General features: G+C 47.3%; 1 protein-coding gene across 2 annotated transcripts in view; it reads right to left on the reverse strand.

Annotated features, from left to right (window-relative positions):
* RHOF (ras homolog family member F, filopodia associated) overlaps positions 1-25,480 on the reverse strand; it is an 81,934-nt gene extending 56,454 nt beyond the window's left edge. Inside the window, exon 1 of one of the 2 annotated variants that reach the window (XM_040346972.1) lies at positions 25,207-25,480. In XM_040346972.1, coding sequence (XP_040202906.1) covers positions 25,207-25,365 — 159 coding nt within the window. In that variant the 5' untranslated portion in view covers positions 25,366-25,480. The remainder of the gene's footprint in view (positions 1-25,206) is intronic. The other variant, XM_040346965.1, reaches the window with a different exon arrangement.
* Between the last annotated feature and the right edge of the window lie 884 nt (positions 25,481-26,364).

Raw genomic sequence — 26,364 nt, forward strand, 5'->3', positions numbered from 1 at the left:
GACGTTCGGCAACTCGTGACACGTAGTATGCGATGGTCGGAAGCCTGTCAATCAGATAGGAATGCCCAGTCCCGCAGAAGACATACCCGGAAGCGGTGGTGAAAATACGGTATGTACGGGAAAAAAAAAAAACAGCTGATTGTCATTAGGACAACTCGGCTGAATGTAATGTTAAAAATTTATTTTTTGGGTGAACCTCCACTTTAAGAAAAACAAAACAGGGGCTGCATGCACAATCTGATTGCCTGGAACTGCTTTCCCTCTCTGAGTGGGACATGCATGCCCAGGTTTCTGGAGTGTGAACATTTATGGAAGAGATCTGTCAGCTGTGGATGTCTGGCAGAGCCTGTAAATAACCATAGACATGATAATCACTGGCCAGGTCAGGAGATCCTTCATGTTTACTTAAAAACAAAAAAAAACAAACACTAAATATAAACAAAGGGTTAGTACAGGTTCACACAGGGGCGACTTGTCAGACAACTTAGGCCTCTTTCACATGGGACGCCGCCATGGGCATCCGCTGAACTTTTTTCAGGGGGGGGGGGCATAATTTTAAAGTCATCCATGCTCGGTCCCTTTTCGACAATGTCATGAAGGGGAGGGGCTTGGTCATTATCACAAAAAGCACAGGCATGCAAAGATTTGAGAAACCTGATGCAACTATCAAGCAACTAGGAACTTTGAATAACAGTATCATAAAAAATGGAGTCCACCCCCCCAAGGAAATGACAACCCCCAGGATCAGTGCCAGTTTCTGCAATAACAATCTCCAGCTTTGCTGTCAGCTTCCGCAATAAAAATCACCAGCATTGTTGTCAGTAGCAACAATAATAACCCCCCACACCGGTGCAGATTTCAAGAATAAAAACTTCAGCAACTGTACCAATGTACATAATAATGACCCTCAGCACTAGTGTCAGTTTCCTCACTCAAAACTCCCAGCATTTGGTGTCATTTTCTGCAATAATTGCCCCCAGCATAGATGGGAGGATATCAGGTTAGACACTTCCCAATGGCTCAGTCCCCAGGAACAGTAAGGGATAATGGCCAGACCTGGTGAAACCGCAATAGTGATACCTCTGACTGGAGGTTCACTCACTCTGGGTTGCCTGGGGTGACTCTAGTCAGTAGTGTAGCATGCCTGTACCCTGGCAGTGGCTTGGTCTTTCTCCCTCTCTGGTGGTGCGGGTACAGTGGGGCTCCCTCTCTGGTGGTGCGGTTACAGCAGGGCTCCCTCTCTGGTTGGTGCGGGCACAGCGCGACTCCCTCTCTGGTTGGTGCGGGCACAGCGCGACTCCCTCTCTGGTTGGTGCGGGCACAGCGCGACTCCCTCTCTGGTTGGTGCGGGCACAGCGCGACTCCCTCTCTGGTTGGTGCGGGCACAGCGCGACTCCCTCTCTGGTTGGTGCGGGCACAGCGTGACTCTCTCTCTGGCTTCCCCCAGCATGAGCACAGTATTCTCTTTTTTCCTTTTGTAACACCCCCCCCCCCCCCAGCAGAGTGCTTGCATGCTGGGGGCTTTAGCATGGTGTCTGTGGACACGCTTGGGCCACCACTCTTAAGGGACTACATTTCCCATGATGGCCCCAGTTCCCAGAGTCTTCTGATTGGCCCTCTGCTGTGGCCAATCATGGCAAGGAAAGCAGGAGGCAAGACGGCGGCACTGCGAATCCAATAAGAGCCGCTCTCTTCTAGCTCCAGCTGACGAGGGGGAGGGGGGCGATCGGGGGATATATACAGTACAGACAGCCCGCAGCTCTCCTCTCCCTGTCACAGCGTCGCTGCAGAGTTCTCTGGAAAATGAAGCAGCGGTGCTGTGACAGGGAGAGGAGAGCCGCGGGCTGTCTGTACTGTATATCTCCCCCGATCGCCCCCTCAGCTGAAGCTAGGAGAGAGAGAGAGAACGGCTCTAATTGAATTTGTCGTGCCGCCGCCTTGCTTCCTGCCCGCTGTTTTCCTCCCCGAGAATCAAGGCACTGATTTCTGGGGGGGGGGGGGGCAACGCCCCCCCTTGCCCTATGGAGCGGACGCCAATGCGCTCCGCTGAGCCGGCGGATGACAGGGCGGTCCTCGCACACTGTGCAGGGACCGCCCTGTCCTTTCTCCGCTTTCCTCTATGGGGGGAATTGGATGAACACGGACCATCTGTCCGTGTTCACCCGATCCGATGAAGGATGGAAAAATAGGGTTTTCCTCCATCTGAAGAATCAGAGGATTGCGGAACCAGGTAAGATGTTCATCCGCTGACACCCACAATCTCATAGGGACCAATGGATGTCCCTTTTTCATCCGTACACGGATGGATGAAAAAGCAGACATACAGTCGGCCCATGTGAAAGAGCCCTTAGCCACCTGACAAGTCGCGTTCCGCTCTGTACTATGGAACCGTTCTAATAGGAGCGACTCAAGTCGCTCCAACTTACTACTACTTTGGTACGACTTCAGGGCGAATTGCATTGACTTCTATACAGAAGTTATTGTGCAAGCCGTGTGCAGATCGCCTTACATAGTTGCGTTGTAAGTCGGGTTGCCCCTGTGTGAACCGGCACTTAACTTTACTTCTGCCTAGATAAAGATAGAACTTAGAGTATGTATACATAACTGTATGATCACCTGCATCACTTCTGTTCTTCCTCATTTGGTAGAAAGGCAAAAAAAAAAAAAAAGAATTCTTAGCGTTGTTGCAAAAGTTCTCATAGTGTGCGTAGACATAAAAAAAAAAAAAAAAAAAAACATTTTGTCCTCGGTCTCACAGGGCCACTTTACACCAGAACGCAGCACGGGAAACTCGCATTCTTTGCGCATTTCCCACACCGTGTACAAAATGCACCGCTTCCGGTACAACATTTTTTTTTTTCCCCCATTTTTAGATTTTTGTAAACATAATTTTTTTTTCAGGGTGGAACTCCACTTTAATACCACAGGAGGAGTGGTAGCTTCTTGTAACCATCACCTGAACAACTTTATTGGGGAATCCTCATGTGCGCCTGCCCTCTTCATGTGCCTTGTTACCTCAGCTCCCATGGCAGACACCAGTGATAGTCTTCATTCTCTGGCTACACATACACAGTAGACGTGAGTTTTTAAGGGATAGTTTTTCTGTCCCTTCCATCCATAATATCCACCCCATCATTATTTTGGGACACTACTAGACCACCGTCCCTAAAGAGTTTCCTTTATCCAAGGAAACGTGTTGGGGTTGAACAGATGCAGCATGCCCATACAGATGGCTCTACATGCTCTTCTATAGTGTTTTACTCATGATTTTATTGTATCATCCAGTTTTCCAGTGATTTATTTCTATGGGAGGACATTTCTCACCCCTTACCTTGCCAAGTACCATGATGTTTGCCATTTTCTCATAACGTGATAAAATATGTGCAGGTTTTGTCATTTTTGTTATGCCTTTTTGTCTCTAGTACAACAATATTCTTTTATATTGTCTGAACGTTGGCCATGTTTACAGGTATCAAAGTCCCAAAACCTCTCCCTTGTTTACACAATAAGGATGGAGATGTATGTCATCATGTGTCCAATTTAAAGTCCCAAACTTTTCCCAGTTGATTTAGAGCACCGAAGAGGGACATCGAAGAGAAGGATCTGGGTTGCTCTGTGCAAAACCATTTCACAGAGCAGGAAAGTAATAAACAGGTTTGTTATTGAAAAAAAATAAAAGGAGAAGACTTCAGTATCACTTTAAAGTCTAGTACACACTAGTTTTTTCCATTCAACCTAGCAGGGCTGAACAAGTTAGTGCAGCAATCTCCCCTGCTGTTATATTGTGTACTGCACCCCCCCACACTTAGAACACTCTGGTCAGCCGATCGGTAGACCTTTTTCTGTCATGCCCCATCAACGGTTGGCTTCTGACAGACCGGGCAGCAGTACACACGTGACGAATGTCAGCCAGCTTCTATTGAACTGGCCAATGTCGCCTGACATTCAGGGCTGTGTGTAGTAGGCTTAAAAGGTTTGTATCCTGGTAGGGGTTTTCATGCTGTGTTACACACTTCTGAGAGTTCCCCTTTACTTTCTCAGACACAAGGGGAAGAGACAGAATCTCTCTAAAGCAAAGGGAAAAAAAGTGACAGCTATCAAAGGAGGCAACAACAGTCTCCACTGGAGGATTTCCATGCTATCCCTGTGCCAGCAACAATAGTAAAATGTTACCTCCTAGGGGTTTATTTCCTAAAGCTGGAGAGTGCAAAATAAGTCTCAGTTCTGTATAGAAAGCAGTCAACTTCCAGGTTTTATTGGCAAAGCTTTTTTTGAACAAGCTGAGATTAGAAGTTGATTGGTTTCTCTGCAGAAGCGAGATTTTGCACTCTCCAGCTTTAGCAAATAAACCCCATAGTGACAATAGTCACCACCACAAATAGAGAAGATGAATCTTCCACTTGTTCATAATTCCATACTTCCCAACTCTTGATATCTTAGATGTACTTGAGATAAGACAGATGTGCCAGCATTACTGAATGACGTGAGTGCATTTAACTTCCTTTATGACATTTCAAGTTGCTTCACAAATATTGCTACAAGTGTGGGAAGCAGAAGTTCTGAACAGTATCTCTGTACACGCCTGTGCTGGTTAAGCATGCAAAGCTCTGGGCTGTGTGGTTGTGGCAGGACAGCCTACAATCACAGGAAGTACTTCTGGTTTTGTGATGCTTGAAATGATCAATTTAGACCAGACAACTGCTAAATAAATTCTTGCAAACTTTTTGTAGATGGCATCTTGATTTATCAGGGTGCAACAGGAGCATAAATGCCTTGCATGTCTGGTGGTACTTGCCTACCCTGAAAGTGGGACATTGCATGGCGCACACTGTACCAATAGCACACAACTAAGTAAGGTTCAGCAAAAGGCTGATTTTTTTCTTTTTAAGGCGACCAGTTGAAGTGTTTGAGACACTCAGACTGTGTAGTGGTGATAAGTGACTCCAGGCAAACAGATAATTACAAACCAGACACACACACACACACACGAACTGTCTTGCCTGCCAATGCGTTTTGCAATTCTGTTCAGCCAATTTAGTAATTCATACAACTCTGCCAGGAAGCACAGCCAGGAGGGCAACTTACTTTCTGTAAGGCCCTGTACACACGACCAAACATGTCTGCTGAAACTGGTCCGCGGGACAGTTTCAGCAGACATGTTCGGTCGTGTGGAAAAAAGGTTTGGGAACAACTGCGCTAAGGTAAATAATTGGGATTAATAAGCAGCAATTAGATTGTGTATAAACAAAGAAATAACGGAAAAAAGAATAATTGCGCTAAACCCAAACGTGCACTAGTGATTAAACTAATAACCAAGTGTGTGTGTAAACCACTGTGTCCGTGTCTAACACACAAACTCAGTGGAATCAGGGGGCCAGATGGCCTCTCTGCTAGCAATAATATATATGAACCAAGTGGTCAATAACATAAATGATTGTGAACCATAGCCACAATAATTGTTAAAGAAATTAACAAAACATATAATAATATATTAATATAAAGTCCATATAGTCCAAAATAATTTTTAGAAGATAAGTTGTAGGTCCATATAGCAAATGAAGACACCCGTGAAGATTCCAGAAATGTAGTAATCAAACACCAAACGTGAATCCTCCACCAATCGTGCAGCTGCTTACCAGAACTCTGGGTCCTGCCGGACCACTATCAGCATATTTCTCAACCAAAGATTTAAGGCAGCAGTAAGTCCTCCACTTGTACTAGAACCAATCCGTACTCAACGATGGACATAGAAAATAAGACAGAGCTCCACATGGCATAAAATCCGATTGATTTATTAAAATAATAGTAAAACTATGTACATACAACTCACAATTCAGTTGAAAAAAGACAGCAATTGGCCTGTAACGCCGGCCGGTCGTATCAGGAACCAAAGAGCCACTCGTTGGAGTAATGCAAGGGATGGCGTCCACACGTCACTCACTCCACCCGACGCGTTTCGTGACAAGATCACTTCGTCTCGGGGTATGTTCGGTCGTGTGTAGGACCGAGCGGACAGAATTCCAGCAAACATTTGCCTGCCGGGCCTTTTCCCAGCGGACAAATATTCCTGGACTTGTTTTAAAAAACAGTCCGCTGGAATCCTGCCCGCTCGGACATGTTCGGTCGTCTGTACAGACCTACCGTACATGTCCGAGCGCCCGCCATCCCTCGCATGCGTCGAATGACTGACGCATACGTGGAAGCATTTAACTGGCAGGCCCGCCCACGTCGCCACGTCATCCCCGCATATTGTTTACGCGCGGATTTCTGTACGATGGTTAGTACAGCCATCGTACAGAAATCCCCGGGCAGACATGTACGGTGAAAACGGTCCGGCGGACCGGTTTCATCGTACATGTTTGCCCGTGTGTACACGGCCTTAGAGTTATGGAATATAGTCATGTTGCCACACAGCCTACTTACTAGACAACAAAAGCGCAACACTGATAACTCACCAACTCTGTTCACTCTGCTCCCACTTACTGCCATGTCTCCACGGCACATTTGCATGCAGCAAAGACTGAATGACTACTAATGCTGTCCCCAGGGCTCAAGTCCTGCGGGAACGCGTGGGAACGGAGTTCCTGCACTTTTTTCACAGCGGGAACTCAGTTCCCTTTGCAGGACTAGAGCAACCGAGCTGCGCCAATCCTTCACTAAGCGGCGATGCCCAGCTCGAGTCACTGTCAGGGGGCAGGTGAACCTTAGTAATCCTTTATGTTACAGGCCGCTCCCTGTATATGGATTCATCAGGTAGTGTGCAGGTATTCCGTCACTTCCTCGATGCCGCAATGTCTCCTGGGAGCTTTTGTCATTGTTCCCAGGAGACATTGCGGAGGTCTGCCGCGAGTTATCGCGGGATTTAGAAAGAACTTGCTTTATGTACCCTAGTAACATAAAGGATTACTAGGGTACAGTGGATAAAAAAAAAAAAAAACATGCGATTTAGTAATTATGCATATGAGCGTATCATTTTTTTTTTTTTTGTGGGGAAATGGATCTTGGGTGGGAGTTCCCACACTTTTTTCCCCAGGACTTGACCCCTGGCTGTCCCCTTCCTCCAAGTCTCAATGCTGCTGTGCAAACGATGAGCAGATTCAGGTATTTATGCAATTTGCATATAAAAAATGTAGTAATAATAAATGTAAATAGATTTTTCCTGCAAGCTTTCTATATTTAGTAAACAATGGCTTGGGAAGCCAGTCTGTATGATAAGGCCACAACTTAGAGATTTTTGGGATAAACACTGGTGTCTCTTTGGCAGACTTTGGATGGAAATAAAGTTTTGCACCTCAGTGAGAAAGCCTTATGTGGAGAAGAAGCCGAATTATAGTATACTCGGGCCAAGATTAACAATTGCTTTTTTTTTTGTTTGTTTTTTTTAGATAAAGTCTGATGTATCCTTCGCAGACTTTGGATATAAGCAACAGGTGCGGAAAAATTGAGCTTTGGGTGGTGGTGGTGCCTTTACACCATAACCTTCTAGAAGTACTCTTGATGAAAGAAAGAATTGGGTGTAAAAAATAGAAATTTGATGCCTCGGTCAAACAGTTGTGGATAAATTGGTCTCTGGGTGTTGGTGGTGCCTTCACCCCGTTAACCTTCTAGAGGTACTCTTGATGAAAAATGGTCCTTAGGTGTTAATTGTGTCCATAAAACCTATACCAAAAAATGACTTCAAGATAGAGTCAACACCCACAAATCTAGGTCCCAATAACACTTAATCCGCAACAATCGGCATCGGGTGCTTGATATTTGTGCTAATCCAGGACGGATTCATTCTGACAAATGTCAGCCGGTCAACGGAGTCTGGACAGACGCGTCCTTTTAATCTGTCATAAAACCTCTGACAGCACAGAATGCCTGATCGGAAAGCACGTTGGATGCATTGCATACTGGGCAAGTTCTGGCCAGTGATCTATTCTTATGATGCAGAAACCCAGTGGATCGTCTACTGGAAAGCCCTCTACGTCTGTTTTCACCCCTAGATAATCTTCCACCATATGATGCAGACTCTGCAGATGGGATCTTGAAGCTGACAGCCCTGGGCGCCGAGGACTAAAAAACAAAAAAATTTGAAATGCATCACTGAGGCTGCCCCCTTTTCCATCACTCCTCCTTTGACCAACAGAGTCCTCAAAACTAGCTTTCCCATGAGCCTGTAACTTACCAGAGTCTGGAAAGACATTACATAAATTCCTCCTTAACCACTTAACCCCCGGACCATATTGCTGGTCAAAGACCAGAGCACTTTTTGCGATTCGGCACTGCGTCGCTTTAACTGACAATTGCGCGATCGTGCGACGTGGCTACCAAACAAAATTGGCATCCTTTTTTCCCCACAAATAGAGCTTTCTTTTGGTGGTATTTGATCACCTCTTCGGTTTTTAGTTTTTGCGCTATAAACAAAAATATAGTGCGACAATTTTGAAGAAAAAAAAAATATTTTTAACTTTTTACTATAATAAATATCCCCCAAAAATATATAAAAAAAAATATTTTTCTCCTCGGTTTAGGCAGATACGTATTCTTCTACATTTTTTTTTTTTACGAAAAATAATGCAAAAAACATTTGATTGGTTTGCGCAAAAGTTATAGCGTTTACAAAATAGGGGGTAGTTTTATGGCATTTTTATTAATATATTTTTTTTACTAGTAATGGCGGCGGTCAGCGATTTTTTTCGGTACAGCCACATTATGGCGGACACTTTTGACACATTTTTGGGACCATTGGCATTTTTAGAGCGATCAGTGCTATAAAAATGCATTGGATTACTATAAAAATGCCACTGGCAGGGAAGGGGTTAACACTAGGGGGCGGGGAAGGGGTTAAGTATGTTCCCTGGGTGTGGACTCCCAGTTCTCGCTCTGACGAGCGATCGCAGGTGCCCGGCGATGATCGGGAACGCACGTCGCGATCAGGGACAAGCGGGGGGTGCACACGCGCCCCTAGTGGCCGCTTCGCGGAGCGACGTATAGCTACGCATTTTTTGCTGTGTCAAAATTGGCTGATGTGTCCGCCATAATGTCGCAGTCACGAAAAAAAAAAAAAACGCTGATCGCCGCCATTAGTAGTAAAAATAAAATAAAAATGCAATAAAACTATCTCCTATTTTGTAAACGCTATAAATTTTGCGCAAACCAATCGATAAACGCTTATTGCGATTTTTTTTACCAAAAATAGGTAGAATACGTATCGGCCTAAACTGAGGAAAAAACTTTATATATATTTTTGGGGGATATTTATTATAGCAAAAAGTTAAAAATATTGAATTTTTTAAAAAAATTGTCGCTCTGTTTTTGTTTATAGCGCAAAAAATTAAAACCGCAGAGGTGATCAAATACCACCAAAAGAAAGCTCTATTTGTGGGGGAAAAAAAAAAGGACGCCAATTTTGTTTGGGAGCCACATCGCGCAATTGCCAGTTAAAGCGACGCAGTGCCGAATCGCAAAAACTGGCCAGGTCCTTTACCTGCATAAAGGTCCGGGTCTTAAGTGGTTAAGGTGTCCTCAAGATATTTCATCCTGTGCTCCCTCTGCAAGGGCAGGATGAGTTCCGAGACTTTCCCCTTGTAACGGTGGTTGCCAACAAATAATGATCCTTCTCCTTGATGCAACAAATTCTCTGGTCCTTTCGCAGGCCTTAAAGAATAAGGAAGCCCATGCACCACAAGTTAGCGGAGGTATGAGAAGCAATGTCCTCAGGGTCACTGAGGATTTCAGTATCTGGAACTGCCTCCTCCCAACCATGTACTACTCAAGGTTTCCTGCCACATATGTCTTCCTCTGCTTCAATGCCTCCAAAACTGCCAGAATCCTCCTTTATAATGGCTGCCTCTGGAGGAAATCCTGCCTTGTTGGGTGCGGGATAGAGCAGAGAAGGAAAGTAAGGGGTAGGCACAACCCCAATTTGCATCAGTGACCCCATCATCATTCTCTCCATCCTTATCATCGGAGCAAACTTGGCAATATGCTGTAGCTGGGGGAATATGACTGCCAATTTTTTGTTTATTAGTGCGCTACCCTCTCTGTAGGCTCATGTTACTCCCTTCCTCTACCTCAGAACCAACATCAGAATCAAGTAATGTCTGTGTATCCTCAAGAAGCAAGTGGCTGACGCTGTGTTCAAATAATTCAGCCGACTCCTCCATGCATGATGGGTCTATGGCAGGAATAGCTGTAGACAAGGAGGCAGAATAAGCCACTCTGATGTTGCAGTGGACTGCGCACTAATGTCAGCTTGGGTCATAGAGAATGAGGATGGTTTAGTAAGCCAATCCACCACCTCCTCTGCATGCTGTGGCTGGATAGCACAGACCACACCACTAAACAGAGACAAATGCACCCTGCTTGAGGACAGACCACTTTTGCCTGTTGTCGCAGACGTTGCTGGCTCCCTCATAGTGGTATGGGAACGTCTGGCTCTCCTTGATGGCCTCCCAGACTTGATTTGGGGGGTGGGTGTAGTGCTCATCCATGTCTTTATGGACCTTGCTTTGTGCACTGGTGCGCACTCACGTTGGAACAGGAAGGTGCCATACCCCAAACTGTTACCACAAAGTTGAGAGCATGAAATTGTCCAAAAGGTCTTGGCATGTTGACACCTTCACTGAAACTAAGGGGACAAGCCCAACCCCTGAAAGACAATCCCACATCATAATCCTCCCTCCACCAAATGATTTGGACCAATGCACAAAGCAAGGTCCATAAAAGACATGGATGAACGAGATTGGGTTGGAGGAACCTTGACTTGCCTGCACTGAGTTCCGACCTTAACCCGATAGAACACCTTTGGGATGAATTAGAGCTGAGAGCCAGGCTCTCTCGTCCAACATCAGTGTCTGACCTCACAAATGCGCTTCTGGAAGAATGGTCAAACATTACCTTTTCAGAAGAGCTGAAGCTGTCCTAGCTGCAAAAGGGTGGGCCAACTCAATTTTGAACCCTACGGACCAAGACTGGTATGCCATTAAAGTTGATGTGCATGTAAAGGCAATTTTTCCAATACTTTTGGTAATATAGTGCATCTGGGAACATAAAGGAGTTGGCATATCCTAAAATCTACAAGCACCTTATACCCTCAGGTCATAAAAGCAGATGTGTTAACCAAACCTGCTAAGCAACTTTGCTACAAAATGTTCTGCATGAGTATACAGTGCTGGAGTAACTATTATTAAACTGATTTCCTAACCATGAGCATCTACAGAGAATCTGTAACTTGTCAGTTTAACAGCAATTTAAAACACATTATTATAAACCAAAAAAAAAAAGAGTTACAATGACACGGCCAATATTTACATTCTTAAAATTCCTTTCTTGAATACCTGATGCTGAAAGATCTAAAACCCTGAAGCCAAACCTACAACCAGCATGTAGCTGTGATAGGGATCTTATCATTGAGAACACTGACCTTTGATCTCTTCTAATCTCAGCCAGTTAACTCCCCCACCCCACGAGCAGGTGTCCATGCAAAATGCAGTGCTGACTTCAGTCAGCATGGTTATTGAATAAAATGTTCATATTGCTATAAGCAAAGTCCAAATGCTACTTTACTCATTTGAAATCTCCAATTAGCCCTTGTATCATAAAGCTTTTTCAGAGAAAAAAAAGGGGGAAGAAATACTACACAAGGATGTTTTTTCTTCCACTCCATTACCAAATAAATATAAACATAAAATATATCGGTGCCTGATCCTGTATATCGCCATGAGATTTACCAAGGCTCTTTTAACCACTTCAGCCCCAGAGGATTGGGCTGCCCAATGACCAGGCAGCCAAAAAAAAAACACAACAACTTGAGCCTGTCACTTTCTGTATGCCCTCTGTACTAATCATGAAAATCAGGGCTGCTGAGCCCTGACCACCGTGGTCAGAGTGCATCCCTCCATTATACGCCGCTGACCTCTCTCCCCAACTCCTCCTTGCCTTTCAGCTCCCTGTGTGTCTGTAAACGCCCCCCACCCAGGGATGGACTGGCCATTGGGACTACAGGGAGTTTCCCGGTGGGCCGATGGCTCAGTGGGCCGGCTTTAGTGACAGCGGACTGCCGCCCCCCTCCGCTCCTCTGTCTCTCCCTTCCCACAGCGCTCACCTCCTCTCCCTCCCCGCAGCGTTAACCTAGGGGGAACAGAGAAGCAGGGGGAGGACCAGAGGGGACGACAGAGGAGCATGGGGGAGGGGACAGACAGCTGACTCAACAGCTATGGCCTGGGAGTTTCTCACTTCTGCCTAATCTTGTCCCATAAGGGGGGGGGCACAGAACTGATTCTTTGCCCCGGGTGAAATAATGTCTAGCTTCCCCACTGGTACTGCCTATAAGAGGACCAGTACCAGCCGTTCTACTCTAATAAAAGTAGAACGGCTAGTAGCTAGTGAAGGGGGAGAGGGGGCTTGGGTGGTTTGGGGGGGGGGGTGCGGGAGTTGTCCGGCCGCCATTGGAGAGACCTGTCAAAGTGGGCCAGTCTGGATGAAGTCCAGGGCCAAATTTCTGTCCCAGTCCAGCCCTGCCCCCACCGCGATTATTAAAAATAAAAAACCTACAATGGTTAGTGCCAACCCGTCTATTAGAGCCTGGCATACCACATGATCAGACATCCCAAAATGCAAAAACTCATTTCAGGGAGGTGGGTGTGGCTTAAACCTGCTACATATTGCGCATGGCTTAAATGGGGTGTGGTTTAATAGAGTCTGAGATGACTTACATAGTGCAGAATGTAGTAATGTTAAATAGGGAATGTACAGTGTGGAGTGTATGACGGTGGGTCATTTGTGCAGGAGTGGAGTGCGGAGTGTATGTAGGTGGTTATAATGTGTGGAGTGTACAGCAGTGAGTAGTATGTGCAGAATGGTGTCAGTAGGGCAGTGGACGGTGTCAGTAGGACGGTGTCAGTAGTTCATTATTTTTATTATTATTTATTTATTTTCCAATTTATTTATTTTTTTCACAATGATTAGGGGTGGGGGTAGTGGACAGTGCGAGTATAGCAGTACGTCAGTAGTTTTTAGTATTTTGTTGTTTATTATTTTCTTTAAATAATTTGTTTTAAATATTTTTTTTTGCACAGTGCTTCTGGGGAAGGGGTGGGGAGAATGTGGCAGTAATGGTGTCATTTTTTATTTTTACAATTGATTTTTTTTTAATGCTTTTTGGGGAGAGGGGGTTAGGGCAGTGGACAGTGTTGGTGGCAGGGGTGTGGTATGAGTAGTTTATTTTATAATTTTTTAAATTACACTTTTGTTTGTTTGTAATGTTTGCATTTTTTTAAATCAACCTTGTTGGGGGGGGGGGGGGGCTTTGGTGAGATATCAGGGGATCTAAAAAGACCCCTGATATCTCCCATTTGAGACAGATAAAGAGGCTGAGGGCACAGATTTCCCAGTCCCTTTCTTAGCATGAAAATGAATAGACAGAAGACAGCGGCTCCTGTCCATTCATAAACTGAGCAGAGTAACACAGGTAGAAGTAGAAAAATGGTGGGATAAGAACAGGGGGGGGGGCTGCAAGTCACGTGACCGGCCTGAAGTTTGTAAATACCGAATTTAAAACTATGTCGATTTTTAGAAATGACTTACACAGTGTGGTATGTCAGGCTTTCACAGAGGGAATGGCAGTATTTTATAAATTTGACTTAAAGCAGAGTTTCACCCACAATTTAAACTTTACATCAATCATCAGCTTTCAGAACAAACAACAACAACAACATTTGGGCAAACAATATTTTTACTTACTCTGTCTGCATTGTTGCAATGGGAAATTTTTGTCATATCCTGCAGCGTCTGTGCTCCTGGTAGATGTGGGTCAACAGTGGGGAGGGCAGAAGGATATCATTGCAATCTGGGCCGGATTTCCCACAAGGCCACCGAGGCCAGGCCTTGTGGCGGCAGTGGGTGAAGAGGCGGCGCTTTCTTGGTCTTCGCAGCCGTATTGTACTTTATTTCTCGCCCGCCGCTGGACGTCCGCGGCCGGCAGAGATAATGTCTCCACCGGCAGCCATTTTCTAGAAGACCACAGACTAGTAATAAACTAGAAGGGAGCATGCCGAGTGGCTACAATAGAAATTGAGCTGCGGCACCGCCCACCCCCGCCCCTGGTCTGTCTGTCATCTGTGACCTGTTGTGGAAAGGGGTGGCGGGTGGTCGGTGCCGCAGCTCAATTTTTATTGTAGCCACTCGGCAGGCTTCCTTCTTGTTTATAACTCGTCTGTGGTCTTCTGGAAAATGGTTGCCTCCAATTTGTTCCCCCTCAGCCTTCAGTAATGGTGGAGGAGACACAGCTGCTGGGATATAGAAGGGCTCTAATGGGGGGGGGGGGGAAACTTTATTGAAGGACCCGGCCTTGGGGCGGCACAGGGAGTAAATCCGGGCCCGATTGCGATCTTAGTAGCCATAGCCCATTCTAGATTGTAAGCTCTAACGAGCAGGGCCCTCTGATCCCTCCTGTATTGAATTGCATTGTGACTGTACTGTCTTTCCTGATGTAAAGCGCTGCGCAAACTGTTGGCGCTATATAAATCCTGTATAATAATAATAATAATAATAATAGCAACAGGATGGGCACTTTCTCCGTTGCCGCTTGTTATAGCAACAGGATAAACTTATTTTGCTATGCCCTGTGTTATAGGGCGCATGTGCGAGATCAGGAAGTGCATGCTGGGTCTCCAGCATCACCATATCCCAGAAGAAACTGCTAGTGGGCTTCACATGCCCACAGTAGAGATGGAAGCGCTCTGCAGAGCAGAAATAAACAGCAAGTAAGAATAAAAAAAAGAACGGGAATTGAGCGGCGATTTGTTTAATGACGTGGACTTAATGTTTTAAACTAATTACATTAAAAAAATTATATATATAATTTTTTTTTTTTTTTTTTATAATTCTGGGTGGAACTCCGCTTTAACAAAACACTTTAACCCCTTCTGGACCAAGCCTATTTCTGACACTTGTTGCTTACAAGTTAAAATCAGTATTTTTTGCTAGAAAATTACCTAGAACCCCAAAACACACATATACATATACTAGCACATTATGACAAACTGCCAGAGCCCTGATTTTTATTTGATGCACTTTACTACTGCTTTAACACATCCATGTTGCAAAACTGTGTTCAGGTGTTAAGACGTGTTTTATCTTCATCATGAAGGGGTTAAAAACATGAAGTTCGGAATGAACCAATGAAAAATACTGCAAATTCACGTTTTACATCAACAATTGTCAGCAGTATAACTACTGTTTTTAGAGGGTCATGTGTTAGACCTCCCCTCTATACACACACACATATGAAAGCATGCAGCTTGAAGTAAATGGAAAGCAAAGCAATCACCTTTCACGCTTCTGTCTAAAACATAAAGCACTTTATTGTTAATGCTATTCAGCCTCCTCTGTAAATGTGGTGCGGCTATGCTGTGCTCTTTGGGAATGAAGAGAATCCTAGCTGCGCACTGTGTGTTCTCTTGAATACCGTCGTGTACCTGATGGCTTGTACTGTATAATACAGTTCTTTTCATCTGACAATTAGCACTACTCAAAAAGAAATAAATGAAAAAGCTCCAACAAGCAATGTAACTGCAGAATGATGCATTATAAAAAGGCATTAGGAGTACATAACAACAAAGTCATGACATAAGTAAAAACAAAAATGAGAGGTCAGCTAAGTGCCACTATTTTCCTTATAACTGCTTAAATTCCCCCCCCCCCCCCCCCCCCCAGTTTAATAGGAAGAATTTCATTTACAATGTTGGAATTTGTGAACATGTATCTGGATGATGGAATGAAAAGAGTAATTTCCATTAGGGATGCACCAATATATCAGCTGCCAATAAGGTTATTGGCGTTTTGCAGATTAAAAAAAAAAAAAGTGCAATGCATCCCATTGACTGCAATGCAAAAATCGCGTCCGACATTAAATCACTTAAAGCGGAGGTCTACCCGAAATGTTTTATTTTTTTTTTTAAAGCCAGCAGCTACAAATACTGCAGCTGCTGACTTTTAAAAAAAAAATGGACACATAACTGTCCACTGCGCCTGCGATGTCAGCAGCCGAGGCTGAGCAATCGCTCATCTCTGGGCTGCCCCCGCCGCCATCCTCTGTGAGGGAATCAGGAAGTGAAGCGTTTCGGCTTCACCACCCGGTTCCCTACTGCGCATGCGCAAGTAGCACGGCACGCCCTCACTGGTCCCTGCTCTCTCCTGGGACCAGTTTCCCCAGGAGACAGTGGTGGGGGAGGGGGGGGTATGGGTTTCGAAAAGCAGAAGTACCATTTCTGGCTGGAACGCTGCTTTAAGGACCAGGCCTACTTTTCAGACTTGGTGTTTACAAGTTAAAATCATTCCCCCCTCTACAAAAATTACTTGGAACACCCAAATGAAAGATTATATATTAAAAAATCAGATACCATAGAGAATAATATGGTGGTCGTTGCAATACTTTATGTCACACTGTATTTGTGCAGTGGTCTTACAAGCGCAACTTATTTTTTTAAATACACATTTTTGAATTAAAACGGTAAAATAAAGTTCGATTTTTTTTTTTATATTGTGAATGATAAATGTTACCCCTAGTAAATTGATACCAAACATGTCACACTTCAAACACCCGCTGTGTCATACAACTGATTTCTAATAATAATCCTCGCTCTACACGGAGATAGCAGGAGGAGGGAGGAGAGAGAAGGACGACACCTCCTCCATGGGCGGCACAGACCAGTGGCTGCGAGATCCTTCCGCCCACAACAACATGTCTGCCTCCTCTCTGATCTTTCAGAGGACAGCAACAGGGCGTGTCAGACCGCTGGCTGAGCTGAGAAGGATAGAACCCAGCGGTCTTCCAAACAGGATGTCAGCAAGCAATAGCGTTTTTTCAGCAAATTCAGCATCCTATTACAGAAAAACAACAGAGCTCAGAAGAACATGGATGCCAAAACGTGGTGAAGGTAGGAGATCAAAAACAAGGACATGGAAAACATTTTTTAAATTGTGCGGAGTTCTGCTTTCAGAGAATGCACTGCAACCAGGGCCGTCTTTTTGCACGGGCACACCGGGCAGGGGCCCCACCTGCTCTGCAGGGCCATCTTACTGAGTGGGCACCCCTGGGCACGGCCCGTGGGGCCCCCTTTAGAGTCATTCAGATAAGTGCAGCTGTCAGATTCAGTCTCTGGTGTCGGGGGATGGGCGGGCCGATATTCGCTTTCAGCCTCCTGACTCCGCCCCACAAACAGAGCGCCTCCCTGACACCGCCTACCACACCAGCTCCTCCTTACTCCAGCCACCAGAGACTGGCACCCTGCCCCTCCTCCTGACTCGTCTCCTGCCACCAGAGTGGCACCCAGCCACTCCTCTTGACTCCGCCCACCACAGAGTGGCACCCGGCCCCTCCCCGACTCCAGGCCACGAGAGACTGGCACCCTGCCCCTCCTCCTGATTCATCTCCAGCCACCAGAGTGGCACCCGGCCCCTCCCCCTGACCATGAGAGACCGGCACCCTGCCCCTCCTCCTGACTCTGGCCACGAGAGCGGCACCCGACCCCTTCATCTATGGCCACCACAGAGCGGCACCTGGCCCCTCCTCCCGACTCACCTCCGGCCACCACAGAGCGGCACCTGGCCCCTCCTCCTGACTCCACCCACCATAGTGCGGCACCCCACCCCTCCTCCTGACTCGTCTCCGGCCACCACAAAGCAGCACCTGGACCCTTTTCCTGACTCGTCTCCAGCCACCACAGAGCATCACCTGGCCCCTCCTCCCGACTCGTGGCGGACTGAGGGGTGGGTATCGTGGCCCCAAGGAGGGCCAAGAGTAGTGTGGTGGCCCCCAGCAGTGCCGAACCGTACCATCACCCTGCAGGCCATGAACTCCAGGTTGCGGGCACTGCGAGGGAGCCCATCGTCACCAAGACTTGGGAGAAAGATAAAGAGCTGCAGAGGTGAGTGGCTAAAACTGCCAGCATGGCCCGAGGAGTGACAGGGGACTCCAACTGCCAGCATGGCCCGAGGAGTGACAGGGGACTCCAACTGCCAGCATGGCCCGAGGAGTGACAGGGGACTCCAACTGCCAGCATGGCCCGAGGAGTGACAGGGGACTCCAACTGCCAGCATGGCCCGAGGAGTGACAGGGGACTCCAACTGCCAGCATGGCCCGAGGAGTGACAGGGGACTCCAACTGCCAGCATGGCCCGAGGAGTGACAGGGGACTCCAACTGCCAGCATGGCCCGAGGAGTGACAGGGGACTCCAACTGCCAGCATGGCCCGAGGAGTGACAGGGGACTCCAACTGCCAGCATGGCCCGAGGAGTGACAGGGGACTCCAACTGCCAGCATGGCCCGAGGAGTGACAGGGGACTCCAACTGCCAGCATGGCCCGAGGAGTGACAGGGGACTCCAACTGCCAGCATGGCCCGAGGAGTGACAGGGGACTCCAACTGCCAGCATGGCCCGAGGAGTGACAGGGGACTCCAACTGCCAGCATGGCCCGAGGAGTGACAGGGGACTCCAACTGCCAGCATGGCCCGAGTAACAAGGAAGCGGTGGCAAGTTACAGGCTGAATCTGGAGGCAGGCGACGGGTGACAAGTGACATTGTACTTTCATTCATAAGCGTAGGTGCGTAAATTGGGGCAGGCTTGTAGGGGCCCCGTAGCATTATTTGCCCAGAGGCCCATGATGCTATCAAGAGGGCACTGACTACAACCGAGTCCAAGTTTTTTTCTTCCATAATAAAAATGTTATTGAAAGTTAAAAGCAGAATACACTGCGTATACATAAATCACAGAAATAATTAAAAACACACAAGGGTACAGAGATGCAACTTTTTCAAAGTCATTGTTAAGTTGAAAGAATGATCATAATAGACATCATATCACTGAAGACAGGTAAAATAACAAACATGTTTTGGATAGAGTCGGAGTAACCACAGCATGAACACTGTTCCCAGAAAAAGAATATATATATATATATATATATATATATATATATATATATATATATATATATATATATAAATAAATGGAGGGTGAAGGTAGTGAGAGAAAGAAAGTGAAACAAGAAAGATAAAGTAGATTTGAAACTGGTGGGAGGGGGATTGGAGCAGGCTGGGCTTCTCCTCTGGGTGACAGGAGTGCCATTCGTTTGGCACTCCTGCAAACCGTTTTCAGCAGAGAGCCGTCTGAAGTCCACTATCTGCTGACGTCACTGGAATCAGTCCAGGCACTGTGTCATCATGACAAAGTCTGGATGGGCCAGCTGTCTGGACCGACACCCGTTTCCACAGCTCAGTGCTCCAATAAGCATGGAGGAGCCAAGCGGAGAGCTGCTGATTGACAGGCAGCAGCTCTCCTCGCGGGGATCTGTGGGAAACGAGCCATAGACAATGTTCAATCGCTCGGTTTTCATGGTAAGAGAAGTCAGGGGACAGATGCAGCATCGGTCCCATGCTGCATCCACCTAAGTACAAAAAGGTGGAAGAAAAAAAAAAAAAAACACCTTACTTCTCTTTTGAAATTCATTACCAGATGTCCCCCTCTCTGTGATTTCCATGAGCTGCACTATTGGTAAAAATACAGAAAGATCTGTATTCAGTTTAGAAAAATTACTATAATAATAGGCTATATTTGCACTATACACCAGCACTTCTGGATGTGCATCTGGCTGATGGGGGACACAGGAATGCTTCCCATGGCTCCGCCCACTGTCCTGAACCAAGGAATTATCCTCTTATTTTTGGGATATGTGATGAGACATGTGACATGAGACATGTGAACACCTTCTGTTCTAAGAAGATTTTACTGTGCTATGCTGGAATTGCAGAAAAGCAATAGTGTGCAGGTTACACTGTTCTCATACATACAACATGCATCTTGTGATTCAGATCAGCCACATGTCTGGCTTGTGTTAAATAAATTGTAGTGAACAGAACCCTCTTCGATGAAAGGACGTTTTTCTAATGTGATTAAGCACTTTTCATGTAGTGCAGAGAAAAATGTATGTAGAACAAACCCATGAAAGGCCAGTCTACTTTCTTTGTACAGCACGAGCGCAAACATTTCTGTGAGTCTATGGGTCATTAACCCCTGCACGTGCCCAGTGTGGACAAAACTGCTCAATCTACATGGTAAATACTCACAGCCAGATAGCTAAGCCAACATCTGCTGCTATACAGTACTCTGCACTTCTATATTGTCACTGAGGGTGTAGTCCTTTCTCATGAAGTAAAAACACCTTTATTAGCACATCACAATAAATTCTGGAGTTACTGTTGTCTATGTGAAGATCATACGACACAGCAACAAGTGGAAAGCATGTGTATAAAAAAAGGAAGAAGTACAGTAACTGATAGCAACCTAAATTTAGTTACCTAAAGCCAGACCCGTTAGTGCCGGTTCACACTACAGCGACTTGGGATCCGACTTATCCAGATCTCAAGCTGCCCCAAGTCGCTGGACATAAGAAATTCCATTGAAGTGAATGAGAGCCGTCCTAATGTACACTACTGAAGTCGCTTCAGAAAAGATTCCTGTACTACTTCAAGGCAACTTGTACCCATGGATTTCAATGGAAGTTGCCTCCAAGTCGAAACTCCATCTATATTGAAGCGAATTTAAAGGAAAAGGAAAATTGTTTGCCCAGGCAAACCCCTCCCTCCCACAGAGCAGATTATTCTGTGATTGGCCACAGCCAAAGTCGCCTGTCCTGGAAGCAACTTTAAGTCACGTTGTAAGTTCTTCAAAGTCGCCTCCAAATCGCCTTGCAAAGTCATGCTGTAAGTAGGGTTGCCCCTGTGTGAACTGGCACCAAGACCCCTTTCACACTGAGGGCGTTTTGCAGACACTATAGCATTAAAAATAGAGCCTGCAAAGCGCCCTAAAACAGCTGCTCCTCACACTCCAGTGTGAAAGCCCGAGGGCTTTCACACTGGAGCGGTGCGCCAACAGGGCGTCAGAAAAAGTCCTGCCAGCAGCTTCTTTGGAGATCATTAAAGCGGAGCTCCACCCTAAAGTGGAACTCACGCTGATCGGAACCCGCCCCCCCCCTCCGGTGTCGCATTTGACACCTTTCAGGGGGAGGGGGGTGCAGATACCTGTCTAAAGACAGGTATTTGCACCCACTTCCGGCCACACGTCACGGGCAAAAGACGGGTTTTTCGTGACTTCCCGTCTGTCCCCCGTTGTGTGCTGGGAACACTCGGCTCCCAGCACACAGCGTGTGAGCCAATCGGCGGGCGCAGCGCGACTCGCGCATGCGCCGTAGGGAACCGGGTAGTAAAGCCGGAGTGCTTCACTTCCTGGTTCCCTCACTGAGGATGGCGGGGGGAGCAGCAGAGAGACAAGCGATCGCTCGTCCTCTGCTGTGGACGGCGCTGGACTCCAGGACAGGTAAGTGTCCTAATATTAAAAGTCAGCAGCTGCAGTATTTGTAGCTGCTGGCTTTTAATATATTTTTTTACTGGCACATCCGCTTTAAGAGCGGTAAACTCCCTGCTCCTGCCCATTAAAATCAATGGGCAGTGCCGCCGTACCACCGGCAAAACGCTGCTATAGCGGCGGTTTAAACCCTTTTCCGGACGCTAGTGGTGGGTTAAGACCAAATCGCGCCGCAAATCCGACGGTAAAGCACCGCTAAAAATAGCGAAATTTATCCCCAACGCTGTGTAAAAGGGCTCCAAGTGATGAACACAGGGCAATATAAGGGAATACATTCTTTCTACCGAGAAATGTAACTACTTGTTTCCTCATCAGCACTTTGATTTTACTGTACTGCAAGTATAATAACTGCCAGCAAGCTCTTAGATCTGTAAACTGGCCATGCTCTAGAAGAATTTCATTATCAGAAAGTTCATTCAATTTAGGAGATTTCTAAACCAATATAGATGCATGTGATGATTTTAATTTTATTAATGATACTATTTGCATTTTTTTGTGTTTAGGCATTGTAATTTTAGCTGTATTTAGCCCCAGTTCATAATTATATATATATATATATATATATATTAGTGCCGGAAACGCAGCGAATCCTAAGCATTTCCTGCACCGCACTAAAAACCGCACTCCGTTCATGCGAACTGCCACCAACGGTAAACCTTTGTCAGAGTTGCAGCAATTTGAACGGTTCCCCTTGCCAACAATGGGGCACAACTTGTCATGCGATTTGGAACCGTCAAATTGCATGGCAAATCGCACTAGTGTGCACAGGGGCTTACTAAAACTGGAGAGTGCAACATCTGATGCAGCTGTGCATAGAAACCAATTTGCTTCTAACTTCAGCTTGTTCAGTTAAGCTGCAACAAAAAAAATCTGGAAGCCAATTGGTTTCTATGCAGAGCTGCCCCAGATTCTGCACCCTCAAGTTTTAGTAAATAAAGTTCAATGGTTTATTTTCCCAGAAAAACAATAGTCTACGAAGGGAAATAAAAATGTTATCTCTAAAGAAAAACAAAAAACAAAAACACCTAATCTTATGCAGTAAATATATACATCCATGGAAAATGACGCAGTGGGCATTATACCAAATGTAAACTTGTCAGGTTATTTCACTGTAGCATTGGAGAGCTCTGGAAGATCTGGGAGAACCAACAAGGTGTTGGATCCAATGATTTCTGGGATATTAAATGGATGGTTGTAACAGAGGCAACCACAGCAATGATAATAGCAGGAACCAGAATGTTTTTAGTGCAGCGGAGTCTGGCTTGAACCCCAATTTCAATGCAATTACACAAGTAAAAACATCTCCAGTGGTGGAATCACCAAGAAGAACCAACCACATGCCCAAATATCTTTTGCACTCAGACTCGCCCAAAACACTGCAGAACCTCCCTCACTATGAAGAAACCAACATCTCCATGGTCTAGACGGCAAGGGTGAGACTAGGGAAGTGAACTCTTACAGACTATCAGTGCCAAGTATCTGCCAGTGACAGCATCACTCGCCTACTGTAACATGGCCCTTAGAGGGGTGCATTGGCTGTAAATATACTAACAGACGTGAAATGACTGTCGCCTCACTAGAGTCAGTCTGGATGGGATCACTGTAGTCACTCTCAGGCTGACTGATCCAACATGCACAGCCAAACCACAATCATCACAAGTCTCCTTTCTCAGCCTTTTCATACCAGAGAAAAATGCTACTTACATTGCCAGTCAATGCAAAGAATGTCCTCCTTACATTGGCACGGGGGGGGGGGAGAGAGAATGTTCACATTACATTGGTGCCCAGAGAGGAAGAATGTCCTCCTTACATCGGCACCGGGGGGGGGGGGGGGGGGGGGAATGTCCGCCTTACATTGGTGCCCAGAGGGAAAGAATGTCCTCCATACATTGGCACGGGGGGGGGGAGAGAGAATGTTCACATTACATTGGTGCCCAGAGAGGAAGAATGTCCTCCTTACATTGGCACCGGGGGGGGAAATGTCCACCTTACATTGGTGCCCAGAGGGGAAGAATGTCCTCCATACATTGGCACGGGGGGGGGGGGGGAGAGAGAATGTTCACATTACATTGGTGCCCAGAGAGGAAGAATGTCCTCCTTACATTGGCACCGGGGGGGAAATGTCCACCTTACATTGGTGCCCAGAGGGGAAGAATGTCCTCCATACATTGGCCCCCGGGGGGGGGGGGGGGGGAGAATGGACAATGTCCTCTTTACACTGGAACCCAGGGGGAAAGAATGTCCTCCTTCTTACATTGGTGCCCAGGGGGGGAAGAATGTCCTCACGTTGGCACCCGGGGGGGGGGGGGGAATGTCCTCCTTACATTGGCACCCAGGGGGAAAGAATGTCCTCCTTGCATTGGTGCCCGGGCAGGGGGGGGGATGTCCTTACATTGGTGCCCGGGCAGGGGGGGATGTCCTTCTTACATTGGTGCCCAGAGGGGAAGAATGTCCTCACGTTGGCGCCCGGGAGGGGGGGGGGGGGGGAATATTCTCCTTACATTGGCACCCAGGGGGAAAGAATGTCCTCCTTGCATTGGTGCCCGGGCAGGGGGGGGGGGGGGAGAATGCCCTCCTTACATTGGCGCCCAGGGGGGAGATCCTCTTTACATTGGCGCCCAGGGGGGGAGAGAATGTCCACTTTACGCTGGCACCCTGGGGGGGGGGGGGGGAGAATGTCCGCTTTACATTGGCGCCCGGGGGGGGGGGGGTGTCCTCTTTACATTGGCGCCCAGGGGGGGGGGGTTCCTCTTTACATTGGCGCCTGCTGGGGAGGGCGGGGGATGTCCTCTCTACATTGGAGGACGGGGGGGGGGGACATCCTCCTTACATTGGAGGACGGGGGGGGGGGGGACATCCTCCTTACATTGGAGGCCGGGGGGGGGGGGGGGAACATCCTCTTTACATTTGCGCCCAGGGGGAGAGTATGTCCTCCTTACCCTGGCGCCCCTGGGGGGGGGAATGTCCTCCTTACTCTGGCACGCCAGGGGGGGGGGGGAAAAATGTCCTCCTTACGCTGGCACCCTGGGGGGGGAGAATGTCCGCTTTACATTGGTGCCCGGGGGGGGGGGGGTGTCCTCTTTACATTGGTGCCCAGGGGGGGGGGTGTGTCCTCTTTACATTGGCGCCTGGGGAGGGCGGGGGATGTCCTCTCTACATAGGAGGACCGGGGGGACGGGGACGTCCTCCTTACATTGGAGGCTGGGGGGGGACGTCCTCCTTACATTGGAGGCTGGGGGACGTCCTCCTTACATTGGAGGCCGGGGGGGACGGACGTCTTCCTTACATTGGAGGCCCGGGGGGAATGTCCTTCTTACACTGGTGGTCGTGGGGAAGAATACCAGTAGGAAAAATGCCCCTTGGTCTAAAGATTGACTGTGTGTTCCAGTGGTGTGACTCAAGCCATGTCTCTGTACAGGGAGAGGTGTGGGGAACATCAGCACATTGTGAGTGAGAATTAATCAGCACTATTTTCAGTACAAAGCAGAGACCTTTCTGAGTCATAGTTTTAGGAACTGGATCAGCTGCCTGCTATACAAACTGACTGACCTACCTTCCAGCAAGCACATCCAGGCTTCCCCTGAGGAATAGGATGCGATTGGCTGATGGAGGCATTGCAGACAGTTCACCAGAAGAGGACTTTTCTGTGCCCAGTGGAGGAGACAGACCTCATCTTATTATATATTCTAATATCCAGGCTGGGAGAATAATGGGACAATGAGGAGCTGGGAGAATTAGAGCAGACTGGGTGACCTGCTGCCATGTGTAGTGTGTGTGCCCACCTAACCCTTCATACCCACCTCAGGGAAGGAGCCCTTGGCATAGACCATGAGCAGCGAAGTCTTCCCGCAGCCTCCATCTCCAACTATGACCATCTTCACCTCTTTCCTGCCCTTGTCTCCTCTCTGCCTCGCCTCCCCGGTGCCATTGCTGACAGTCCCGTTGGGTTGTTGGGTCATGGTGTTGCAGTCAGTCCATGAGAGGGTGACAACGAACAAGACAGTGCGCACGCTCCGCCGGTTAGCTGGCTCTGACAAGTGCAAGGGAGCTGCAGGCGAAACCCGGCTGCTGCTGCCTGTGATTGGCCGAGGCGGGTCACGTGAGGAGCGCCTCCCACACCCTCCCCTTTTGAAACACGAAAGTTTTGGTGGAAGTCGGACGGAGTCCCGATCATAGCACAGATTGGAGCAGCCAATCAGAGAGCAGAGGGATGAGTGTGGAATACCTCATGAATCACACAGGTGATAAGGAGCGCTCACCCACTTCCTCCCTAGACTAGTCACACTATTCTTCTAGCTGAACAATGATAATTAGCAATGCTAATGCTCCACAATTACGTGCTCAGCCATTTGGTCTATTTATTCCAAGACAGTCCTCCTTTTGTGTGGAAAAGCAAAACTCCTAAGAAAAAACAGATACAAGATAACCAAACCTGCTTTTCATGTAATATTCACCTCCATTCCGGAGATTCCCCCACATGTCCTTATCATTTAACCCACTTCTTCTGAGCCCAGGTCATGGTAAGGACAAGGGGTGGGCAGAAGGATAGGCTGCCATGGGCTCAGCATGTATTGTAGGGATGGGGGCATTGCAAGTTCCTTCTACTACTGTATAAGGCTGATAGGAGTAGTTACAGTGGTATCAGTACTTCTGTCAGCCCACTGGAAGCTGCAAGGAGAGAGCTGGCTGTGCTGCTGGCTGTGCTCTCTCTCTTCCTCATAACCTCATACATAATGAAGTGGGGGGGGGGGGGGATTTGGTGTCTTTGCCCTGGGCACTGGATGCTATTGTCCCAGCACTGCCTGGACCCACCCCAGCCTGTGGAGAAGCAGCACAAGAGTGAGCTCCTCGTTCTGTCACTCTGCTTTTCTCCTCCTATCAGCATGCTTCTTGTCAGCTCATGTACTGATCTGATCCTTGTGCTGCTTCTTCCTCCATCCAGAGGTGGACTGTTATTA

The sequence above is a fragment of the Rana temporaria genome, chromosome 1 (genome assembly GCF_905171775.1).
Source record: "Rana temporaria chromosome 1, aRanTem1.1, whole genome shotgun sequence".
Lineage (NCBI taxonomy): Eukaryota > Metazoa > Chordata > Amphibia > Anura > Ranidae > Rana > Rana temporaria.